The 12,076-nt window shown below is 42.8% G+C and overlaps 1 protein-coding gene across 2 annotated transcripts in view; it reads left to right on the forward strand.

The window, feature by feature from the left end:
• Positions 1-417: 417 nt before the first annotated feature.
• LOC115197282 (ELKS/Rab6-interacting/CAST family member 1) overlaps positions 418-12,076 on the forward strand; it is a 35,955-nt gene continuing 24,296 nt past the window's right edge. The window contains exons 1-3 of one of the 2 annotated variants that reach the window (XM_029758665.1): positions 418-634; positions 3,085-3,931; positions 4,177-4,365. In XM_029758665.1, coding sequence (XP_029614525.1) covers positions 3,386-3,931; positions 4,177-4,365 — 735 coding nt within the window. In that variant the 5' untranslated portion in view covers positions 418-634; positions 3,085-3,385. Of the gene's footprint in view, positions 635-3,084; positions 3,932-4,176; positions 4,366-12,076 lie in introns of those variants that run through there. The other variant, XM_029758666.1, reaches the window with a different exon arrangement.

The following is a 12,076-nucleotide window of genomic DNA, read 5'->3' on the forward strand; positions in this document are numbered from 1 at the left end:
TGTAAAGGCACGTTCTATAAGCCAATATGTATTCCATATACAGGGATGCGCATTGTGGCCAATGTAATAGGCGGAGTAAAATGCCAGCAACACGCTTTGTTATTCAGAGCCCCATAAAATGACACCATATACATTCTACAGACCCTACTGAGTATTCCCTACAATACTTTTACTGCTGCACCTCGAATATTTTTTTCTCTATAAGCCAATATGTATTTCATATACAGTTACTTGCAGAGGGGGCATTTATTTGACCTCGGAACATGTTTTAAAACCCACATTTAATGCAAATGTCACTTAAACATGAACAAATATGAATCATTGTTAATGTTCAGATTTTTTTTTTTCATATATCATGAATAATAAATACAGGCTATAGACACTTTTGTACGATTACATGGGGAACTTTTATTTAGAAAATATCCGAAATTCCGTGATCCGGAAATACTTGTTTAGTGTAGCTGACGAGACGCTGCTGAAGAAGAAAGCCGATGGTTGTGTTGGCAAAAATATGGTAAAATCGGATAGAGGTATGCAGAAGAAATAAGGGAAAATGTCCGTATATGGAGCCGTTTTCCATTTGACGCAGGATACAGAGAACTGACTTGACCCCATCGGACATAGCTACAGCAAAGTACGTTACTTCACTCTAAAAGTAATTTTCATAATCACTGTTTTCATTGCTAATCAACAAAAAACGGATTCTACTTGACCATATCCGATTCCTTGTATTTATTAATTTGTATTCATCGGGATATGAGCTTTTGTCGATTACGGCATTTGTGTTAATTTTTTACGGGAGAGCGACTTACTTTTAATGAAGGAAAACTCCCTAAATAATGTTCAGCCCTAAAGCAATGGAGGAGGAGAAAGGGATACATATGAGAGGCAGATTTTCGGTGGCTCCTGAGCCCCTTGTCTGTATTTCCAACGAAGAAAACATTTTAGATGTTGTCCATTTTCTAAATAATTTAGACGTCTTGCCATCTAAGTTGACAATTGTATTATTACCCTCGCCTCGGACCAGCTACATATCTTGCGCCCATTTCTTTTATTCCCAAGGTTTAAATGGCCAACCCTTTAGGTCGGTGTATCCAACAGTTAATGTAGCGATCCACCTAGCGAGCAATAAACAATGTAGCACGCTTCCTTGCTCATTATAGTGCTGCAAAAGAGATGCTACTTTACAACAAAAAATGATATTGCGGTAAAACGTTACATTGTAACGCTTGATAACACAGCCATATTAACTTAGCTTTTGCTGCTAGCTGTAACTAGCCTGCCAACTAGCTATGCTTACGTTTATGAGGAGTCTGCAATCGAAATTGTCCGTGGTGAAATGTATTATGCATATAGATAGTGTTTTTTGTTTTTTTTCAAATTCTGTAGCATTTTTGGGGCCACAACTCTGTCATTTGATACAACTGAAAAGGGGCGCTCCTCCCTACATTAGCCAGATGACGTGATACATAGCATAACGCACATGCGCCCCTATCTATTGCTTTTTCTCTGAGTTGTCAAAGCAAGCAAAGCAGAAACTGGCTACTCTTTGACTGATGAAGCTGGCAAGGTAACTGCTGTTTGACTTAACAAAAAAAAGTATTTATTCCCAGTGCTGAGCTAGTAGTTTAACTGACGTGTAGCGTTAGTTAATGTTTCATCCCTTATCGACTGAATTTCTGTCTGAAGTGAATGAACTAACTCTACCACAGCCAGTTCAGCTCTAGCCTCTAGCTATCAGTCAGGTAGCAGTATCTAACAGTTGTTGCGTGTATGGAAATGTTTTGTAGCCTGATATTCTGTTTTTTGACAGCGCATTGTGAGTTTTTATTAGTCAGTATAGCAATGTAAAGTTATTGATCTGCCAGGTTCCTTAGCTAATTCCCTACTTTTCACACTGACACGGTATAAACAGCTCTACAGGCTTCACTGTCATGGTGCACAGTCAGTACATAACACTATGCTCATCATTTATTAGCAGGATCAGATGGTGACAGATGTCCAAGCAAAGCCAGACAGCCAGGAAAGACAAGTCTACGAATTTTGCAGTATAATATAGCAATCAATGAATGGATACAAAGTTACATCTTGAGTTGATGGGTAGGCTTCAGTTTGGGACCTAGGAATAATGGTCATTTCAATTATTGTACCATTGATTCTATTCTTGGATAATATAATGTATAAATGTACACCAAGGTCATTCTTTGACATTCCTCATCTGAGAAGGGTCAGCAGGGTCAAGCAACCAGGGAAGACCAGTCTGTGACGGCGCTGAGATTACACTTTATTCTCTCTGTGCAGAAAACACTGGACAAGCCAGGAGCTTCAAAGATTGAAACTATTTTAAGGCAGTCTGACAAACCTCGAAAGTTGATTTCCAAACTGGGTTGATAGAGGCTTTTCCCGATGACACAAAACATGTCAAACAAACATGTGAGGAAGACCTGGTAGACACTATTGATGATGATGAATGGATACTTATACGTTTGAATGCCCAGTCATGTTCATGTAATCTCAGACATAAATTACTGCAGTTTAAGACCATCCATAGAACGTACTATATGCCAGTGAAACTGAATATCATGCACTCAGAAATGTAATTCCACTGCTGGAGGTGTAAAACACAGAAGGGGACATATTTGCATATGTTATACTCTTGTGAAGGCTTGGTGAATTCTGGCAAAGAGTATTTTCTTTTATCTCAGCAGGTCTTCAGATTCTCCCTTCTCTCTGTTTTGGTTTGCTTGGAAATGTTGATACTTGAGACTGTTATCAGAATAAACTATGTAACCTAGCATTTATAGCGGCTAAGAAATGCATTGCCATGAATTGGAAGGTTGATTATCCTCCCACACTGTCACAATGGATGGCAGAAATGTCCAGTTATGTTCAGTATCACTAGATTTGATTTATTACAAGATTAAGGGTATATTGTGCTACTTTCATAAGGTCTGGATGCATTCTATGGAATATTGTACGACAAAAGGAGTCTGTATTGAAAACATGCCCATGTCAGGAGAGATTTTCTAGTCAGGCAATCTCTAGCTGCTGATGATCCCGTTTAAACTCTGTTCCTTCTTCCAGATCAGTTTCCTGTGTGTGGACTCTCTGAATGGCTGTTCTCTCGCTCCAAGAACAGCTGTCACCCAGTCCCTTCTGAGAGTGAGTGAGCGTGAAGAGAGCTCAACGATTTCACATGAATCAAGCGCTCACTTACTCCAGTTGAAGCCGGAACAGAGAGACACGTCAGCACAAACTCACAGATCTTCTGTCAAAATCTCATACACACACACACACACACTAGGCAAAGCTACATCCTCACATTTCAGACACTGCACCTCTTCATTTCCACCATCCATACGTTCACTTCTCTGCTTCAGTGAAAATGTACGGCAGCTCCCGCTCCGTGGGCAGAGCGGATGCCAACCATAGCGGAGGAGGGAGAGATGGGGGGAGCACCCAGGGTTCGGGTCGCTCCCCTCATCTCCCCCGTTCCCCACGGATGGGCCACCGTCGCACCAACAGCACGGGGGGCAGTGGAGGGGGTCCAGGCGGAGCGGGGGGTAAGACCCTCTCCATGGAGAACATCCAGTCCCTCAATGCTGCCTATGCCACCTCCGGACCCATGTACCTGAGCGACAACGAGGTTGCCATGTCCGACCACGTTAACAAGAGTGGTCGAGAGATGACCACAATGGGTCGACAGAGGGTGACCTACGGGTCAAGAGCAAGCGCAGGAGTGGGTGGAGGGGTGGCAGCTAGCACCCCCAACATCGCCACATCTGCCCAGGCCAACGCTGTGCTCCCTGGGGGAATGATGGCAGGCGACGCTCTGGCTTTTGGGGATCACCACATGGCCTCCACGGTCCCTCACTCCCTGAGACAGTCCCGGGACAACACCATACTGGACCTGCAGGCCCAACTCAAAGAGGTCAGTAGCCACAGTTGGTAACGTTAGTCTGTCTGTAGAATGACAATGGACAAGGAAAGCTCAATGCTGTGATGCCATAAGGAAAGTTAGTAATAACTCATTTGAGATGTACCCTACTTTGAGCAGAAGATCCAGTTTGACTTTGATGTTGAGTGTTCTGCTATTCTAAGGCATGTGTGAAAATGTTGTATTTGTAGTGTGTGTATGGAACTGTATGTTTGACTGACAGACCGCTGGTCCCTCAGGTTCTGCGTGAGAACGAGTTTCTGCGTCGTGAGGTGGAGGTGAAGGAAAGCAAGCTGAGTTCCTCCATGAACTCCATCAAGACTTTCTGGAGCCCAGAGCTGAAGAAGGAGAGAGCCCTAAGGAAGGATGAGGTGTCTAAGATCACTGTCTGGAAGGAACAGTATCGCGTGGTGCAGGATGAGACACAGGTGTGTGTGTGATATTTTTCATCCATGTTATTGTGAAAGAAAGGATTGGGGGTTAGATAATCTGATCCTAGATTTGTGTTGACGGCAATTTACTACCTCAAGCACAGGACAGGTTATAGCCTATAGGCTAGGTGTTTTGGTAGTTTTTTGTGGGTTTTCTCTTTGACCGGTATTGCCAGCATTATCCACTGGATTTGCTGCAGGCGGAAAATCCTAGGAAATGCTCTTTAATTGACACAAGCTGTCTCCAATCAATCATTCAATGTCTGGAGGGTTTTGTAGGGGGATCGCCTAAACCAGGGCAGGCGTAGCTTACGAATCTTAATTGCACATGGACTAATATTTGGCAGGAAATACTATTTGTAAATCAGTGGTTCTACACCTCAATTTGCTCAAGCTGATCCTCTCCAACAGACTTAATCCCTAATCATAGGAGGTTTTAAAAATGTGGCAATTAGGACAGTTAAAGTGGAGAGACTATGAATCCAACCAGAAAATATATACAATTCTAAATCAGAATATCGCTTGAAAAAAAGAGCATGCAAATACGCTGCTGGGACGCTCTTTGCAGACAACAATATATTCTGCAAAACCTGCAATTTAGCATTAGATTATAAATGGAAAGAAAAGTAGCCATCTAAAAGTGTATATATAAGCTCAGCAACAAAAGAATGTCCCTTTTTCAGGACCCTGTCTTTAAAAGATCATTTGTAAAAATCCAAATAACTTCACAGATCTTCATTGTAAAGGGTTTAAACACCGTTTCCCATGCTTGTTCAATGAACCATAAACAATTAATGAACATACACCTGTGGACACAAACAGCTTACAGACGGTAGGCAATTAAGGTCACATTTATGAAAACTTAAGACACTAAAGTTTTCTGGTGCAAATCTGGTGCAGTCCATGAGGAGGAGATAAACTGCAGTACTTTTCAGTTGTTGAATCTTGTTATGTTCATACAAATATTTACACATGTTAAGTTTGCTGAAAATAAACACAGTTGACAGTGAGAGGACGTTTCTTTTTTTGCTGAGTTTATATAGTACCAGTCAAAAGTTTGGACACCTACTCATTCAAGGGTTTTTCTTTAGTTTTACTATTTTCTACATTGTGGAATAATAGTGCACTGCTATTAAAAAAAGAAACGTCCTCTCACTGTCAGCTGCGTTTTATTTTCAGCAAACTTAACGTGTAAATATTTGTATGAACATAAGATTAAACAACTGAGACATAAACTGAACAAGTTCCACAGACATGTGACTAACAGAAATTGAATAATTTGTCCCTGAACAAAGGAGGGGGGGTCAAAATCAAAAGTAACAGTCAGTATCTGGTGTGGCCACCAGCTGCATTAAGTACTGCAGTGCATCTCCCTTTTTCCTGACGATGGTCATTATGGTCAAACAGTTCTATTTTTGTTTCATCAGACCAGAGGACATTTCTTCAAAAGTACGATCTTTGTCCCCATGTGCAGTTGCAAACCGTAGTCTGGCTTTTTTTATGGCGGTTTTCGAGCAGTGGCTTCTTCCTTGCTGAGCGGCCTTTCAGGTTATGTCGATATATGACTCGTTTTACTGTGGATATAGATGGGGTTGAGGGCGGTGCAGTTGCCGTACCAGGCTGTGATACAGTCTGACAGGATGCTCTTAATTGTGCATCTGTAAAAGTTTGTCAGGGTTTTGGGTGACAAGCCAAATTTGTTTCTGTGATGTGTACGCCGAGGAAATTTCCACCTTCTCCACTGCTGTCCCTTTGATGTGGATAGGGCGGTGCTCCCTCTGCTGTATCCTGAAGTCCACCATCATCTCCTTTATTTTGTTGACTTTGAGTGAGAGGTTGTTTTCCTGACACCACACTCCGAGTGCTCTCACCTCCTCCCCGTAGGCTGTCTTGTCGTTCTTGGTAATCAAGCCCACTACTGTTGTGTTGTCCGCAAACTTGATGATTGAGTTGGAGACGTTCATATGAGGGTCAGCGAAGTGGAGGTGTTGTTTCCTACCTTCACCACCTGGGGGCGACCCGTCAAAGTCCAGGACCCAATTGCACAGGGCGGGGTTGAAACCGGGCAGGGCCTCCAGCTTGATGATGAGCTTGGAGGGTACTATGGTGTTGAATGCTGAGCTGTAGTCAATGAACAGCATTCTTACATGGGTATTCCTTTTGTCCAGATGGGATAGGGCAGTGTGATGGCAATTGCGTCATCTGTGGACCTGTTAGGGCGGTATGAAAAGTGGGTCTAGGGTGGCCGGTAAGGTGGAGGTGATATGATCCTTGACTAGTCTCTCAAAGCACTTCATGATGACAGAAGTGAATGCTACAGGGTGGTGGTCATTTAGCTCAGTTACCTTTGCCTTCTTGGGTACAGGATCAATGGTAGCCATCTTGAAGCATGTGGGGACAGCAGACTGGGATAGGGAGCGATTGAATATGTCCGTAACCACACCAGCCAGCTGGTCTGCGCATGCTTTGAGGACGCGGCTAAGGATGCTGTCTGGGCCAGCAGCCTTGCGAGGGTTAACATGTTTAAATGTTTTACTCATGTCAGCCACGGAGAAGGAGGGGGGTGCAGTCCTTGTTAATGGGATGCGACGGTGGCACTGTATTATCCTCAAAGCGGGCAAAGAAGGTGTTTAGTTTGTCTGGAAGCGTGACGTCAGTGGATTTCTTTTTGTAGTCCGTGATTTCCTGTAGACCCTGCCACACACCTCTCGGGTCTGAGCCATTGAATTGCGACTCCACCTTGTCCCTGTACTGGCATTTCGCTTGTTTTAGGGAATAGCTACACAGTTTATATTCAGACATATTCCCAGACCTCTTTCCATGGTTAAATGCGGTGGATCGCACTTTCAGTTTTGTGCGAATGCCGCCATCCATCCACAGTTTCTGGTTAGGGTAGGTTTTAATAGTCACAGTGGGTACAACATCTCCAATGCACTTCTTTATAAACGCACGCACTGAGTCAGCGTATAGGTCGATGTTGTTCTCTGAGGCAGACCGGAACATATTCCAGTCTGCGTGATCAAAACAATCTTGAAGCGTGGCTTCCGATTTGGTTGGACCAGCGTTGAATGGTTCTCGTCACTGGTACATCTTGTTTGAGTTTCTGCCTACAAGATGGAAGGAGCAAGATGGCATCGTGGTCGGATTTGCCGAAGGGAGAGCAGGGGAGGGCTTTGTATGCATCGCGGAAGTTAGAGTAGCAGTGGTTGAGGGTATTGCGCATGCGCATAGCACAATCAATGGGCTGTAAGAATTTAGGTAGACTTGTTCTCAAATTTGCTTTAAAATCCCCAGCTACAATAAATGCAGCCTCAGGATGTATGATTTCCAGTTTGCATATAGTCCAGTAAAGTTCATTGATGACCGTCTTGGTGTCTGCTTGAGGCGGAATGTACACAGCTGTGACTATAACTGACGAGAATTCTCTTGGTAGGTAAAATGGCCGGCACTTGATTGTAAGGAATTCTAGATTGGGTGAGCAGAAGGACTTGAGTTCCTGTATGTTGTTATGATTACATGAGTCATTAAACATAAAGCAATAAACCCCCGCCCTTCCTTTAACCAGTGAGGTGTTTATTCCTGTCGGCGCAATGCATGGAGAAGCCCGGTGGCTGAACCGATTCCGACAACATATCCCGAGAGAGCCATGTTTCCGTGAAAAAGAGAATGTTACAATCTCTGATGTCTCTCTAGAAGGCAACTCTTGCTCGAAATTCGTCTACCTTGTTGTCAAGAGACTGGACATTGGCTAGTGGTATACTCGGGAGTGGTGTGCGATGTGCACGTCTACGGAGCCTGGCCAGGTGGCCGCTTCATTTGCCCCTACTGCGGCGTTGTTGTTTTGGATCGCCTACTGGAATTATCTCCATTGTCCTGGGTGGTGGCCCGAACAGAGGACCCGCTTCGGGAAAGTTGTAATGTTTATAATTTGACGTTGCTCTTATATCCAATAGTTATTCCCGGTTGTTTGTAATAAGACTTAAGATTTCCTGGGGTAAGAAATAATACATAAAACGAAATACTGCAAAGTTTCCTTAGAACTTGAAGTGAGGCGACCATCTCTGTCGGTGCCATGCAACAACCTCATGGCTTTGTTTTTGCTCTGACATGCACTGTCAACTGTGAGAGCTTATATAGACAGGTGTGTGCCTTTCCAAATCATATCTAATCAATTGAATTTACCACAGGTGGATTCCAATCAAGTTGCAGAGACATCTCAAGGATGATCAATGCATACAAGATGCACCTGAGCTCAATTTCGAGTCTCATTGCAAAGGGTGTGAATACTTAACTAAAAGTATTACATTTAAAAAAAATAATATTTGGAAACATTTCTTAACCTGTTTTTGCTTTATCATTATGGGGTATTGTGTGTAGATTGCTGAGGGAAATTATTAACACATTCTGTGACGTGCTCAGTTTTTTGGCGTCATGAAGCTTTCATTAGACCAATGAAATTGCCGAACGGGTTAAGGTCAAACAACTTTTTTGTTTACTGTTTAGATTAAATCGAGCGCTCTCAAACTTCCCATCATTCTGATTACGGTAGTCAATTTGTCACCCTCATCATGGCAAAGACACGGAGAAATGCATATGATGCAGCTTTCAAGTTGAAGGCAATTGATCTGGCTGTTGGAAAAGGAAATAGAGCTGCTGCACGGGAGCTTGGTCTGGAGCAATGACTTTCTTGGTAGGCTACTGTTTACTGCAAATTTTTTATTTTTTGTTACAAGCCGTGTTTCGTTAAAGCCTGTGTAAAGTTCATTTGTTTCAATGTACCGGTAGGCACATGCGGCTTATAGACATGTGCGGCTTATTTATGTTAAAAATAAATAAAAATAAAAATAAATAAAAAAATTCTGTGGGTGCGGCTTATATTCAGGTGCACTTAATAGTCCGGAAATTACGGTAACTGAAACTTTCAAGAAAATGTGCATATGAAAACCATAACTTGCATGCAGATAGGTAGTAATAGTATGATAAATTGGCATTCATCATGAGCAAGGTTCCCTACTCCTCATTTAGCCTATTACCGGAAACTTCAGGAGAGTAATGTCAGAATCTGTGAAAGCCTGCTGGAGTGGGAGGAGAATAGTTGTTTTTTCTTTTGGTTATCTAGATCTCTGGCTCCCTCTTGATGCATTTGTCTTATTTCATCAAACCTTAAGCTTAAACATCAGACATCAGCTCGATGAATATTGGTGATTTTATTAAAACACATAGGGTCTGTCTATGTATGGAAAAATGCATGTTTAAAAATGTCGACCAATCAATCAAATGTATTTATAAAGCCCTTTTTACATCAGCCCATGTCATAAAGTGCTATAATCGATTTGTCGAAAGAACAGACGACTTTCAGTCTACCAAGATCTTTTGTTGTTGGGGGGTGGGTGTGCGTAGCATTAGCAACATCCAGTTAATCCTCTTATATGCAGCTATATGCTCACGCTCCATAGATCAAAGTGGTGTTTAATGGCTGCATAAGTCTGTACACAACATCCCCCCCATGTTAGAGGAATGGGAGGAAGTTGGCAACAGATTTGAGGGGAAACCTGTAAAAGAGGACCTGTGGATTGTTAGAACGCTACTGTACCTGCCACAGAGAGGAAAGGAAGAAGCACAACAGCCTCTTGATAAGACGCAAAGTAAATAGCAGGCTCTTGGTGAAAGCACTCTGCATTTCAAAACGAGCGTTTAGTTTCCACCGTGTGCGAGCAAAGTTTTCGTTTTCTTATCGGCTCACAACTCGGCATATTGAAGACACACTTGCTAATCAGAGACCAAGATGCATGCATGCACGTGTCCTGAGAGAATTTACTCAAGCTGAAGCCCAGCTGAAATACCAGTATGTCAGTACAGTATTGTGTGCTTTGCTTTAGCAGTCAATGACATCTGATTTATCAAAGGAGATACTGTGACAGGAGACACTGCGTTTTATCCAATGGTCAGCAACAGGTGGGCACCAATTTCATTTCTGAAATCTGTTCAAGTATTCCCACGAATAAAAAAGAGACATGAGATCGTGTCTCACTTTTTTGGCTTATTTGTGATCAATTTGCAGTGTACAAATTATAATTGTGTTCCCGGCCCCCGACCAGCCTCTACGACAAAAATCATCCTGGAGCTGAATGTAGTTTCCTACCCCTGGTTTAGTCTAATGACCAGCTCAGCACTCCATCACTGTGTGTGTATAAATATGTGAATGTTGGGAGGGAGATTTTCTGCACTTGAACCTTCGGTCTTCTAACATAGGTGTGTGCGTGCAGATGTGCATTATGCTCATTTTGGCCTTAGCTCTTGCAATGCTTTTCCAGGGATCGCAATCCTGGTTTAACAGGAGATTAAGTGTATAAGAAACAGGGACCAGTTCTGTTTCAGGACTAGTGTATCATCTACGAGTGAAACTATCTAGTATGAACCAGATGTCTGGAAACCTGGAGGATTTTTCACCTCGTGTGTTGTACTTCACTACTCAAATCAATGTATTTCCCCTCTGAACGCTGGCACCCTGACAGAAGGCATGTCTTTAATGACTAGTGGAGTGGATGGGCTGATCTGGATCATTTGGTGTTTCTGTTCCAGCCCATTATGGCCTGCTGAGTCACACACACACACACTTATCTAATGCCCCACTACTGTCCGTCTAACCATCCACGTCCAGCCCCTCACACTGCCAAGCACTCTCCCGTGTGTGTGTGTGTGTGTGAGAGAGAGAGCAAGTGTTAAGAGGTGGAGAGAGCGGGAGAAAGACAGACCACTGTCAAGGAACAAAGAGAGAGAAAGACCTGCTGTGCGTGGATGTATGTTTGTGTATGCAGTGTGTGTGTGTGTGTGCGTTGGCTGCAGCTCTCTTGTAATCCCTAGTATAAAATAGAAGACATTGATCCCCTCATCCACAGTGATAAGTGACTGCTATTAGTCTTTGAACGCGTGGCAGACGCTGTAAAATGGCTGTCATATTCCATCTCCTACTGTAGCACCACTGATACACAACTCATTTACATTGCTCGTTACTCACTGAACACTTCTCGCCTCTCCACTCAAATACACCATCTGTCATGTCAGAATGTTCAATGTAAAATATGTTGAATTGGCAACAATTTAAAGTGGATCTATAACAGATATGTGATAAGAGGGGGAGGGAGATGTGTTAGGCTAGTGTTTATTGTACGTTTGACCCATAGCATTGTACCACAATGTGTGTTGTGCTGCAGATTTGACCCTCTGTAGCAGAGCCTTGCTTACTGTGTGTGTTCTGTTTAGATCAGCTTGCTGCATCTCATCTCTTAAAGGCCAAGTGCAGTCAAAAACAGGATTTTGCTGTGGTTTATATACATTTCCACACTGAGGTTAGAATAATATTGTGAAAATGATAATGCCCTTTTAGTGTAAGAGCTGTTTGAAAAGACCTGAAATTTCAGCTTGTTTTGGTGGGGTTGAGTTTTGGCCTGGTGATATCACCAAGTGGTAAATTAGTTTAATAGACCAATAAGAAACCGTTTCGAAACTCTCTGCCAATAACAGCTAGTTTTCTGCCTTCCACTCCCCACTCAGACCACTCCCAGAGAGTCCTAGCAAAATTCTTGCTTGAGAAATTGCTCTTGGCTAGGGAGCAATTTTTGTAGTTTTTGACAATTTTTTTCAACAAAAATAATCCTTTACAGTCCTGGCAATTGGCCTGTATAGATAGAGCTAAGTTGAAGTATTT

This window comes from Salmo trutta, chromosome 7, assembly GCF_901001165.1.
Source record: "Salmo trutta chromosome 7, fSalTru1.1, whole genome shotgun sequence".
NCBI lineage: Eukaryota > Metazoa > Chordata > Actinopteri > Salmoniformes > Salmonidae > Salmo > Salmo trutta.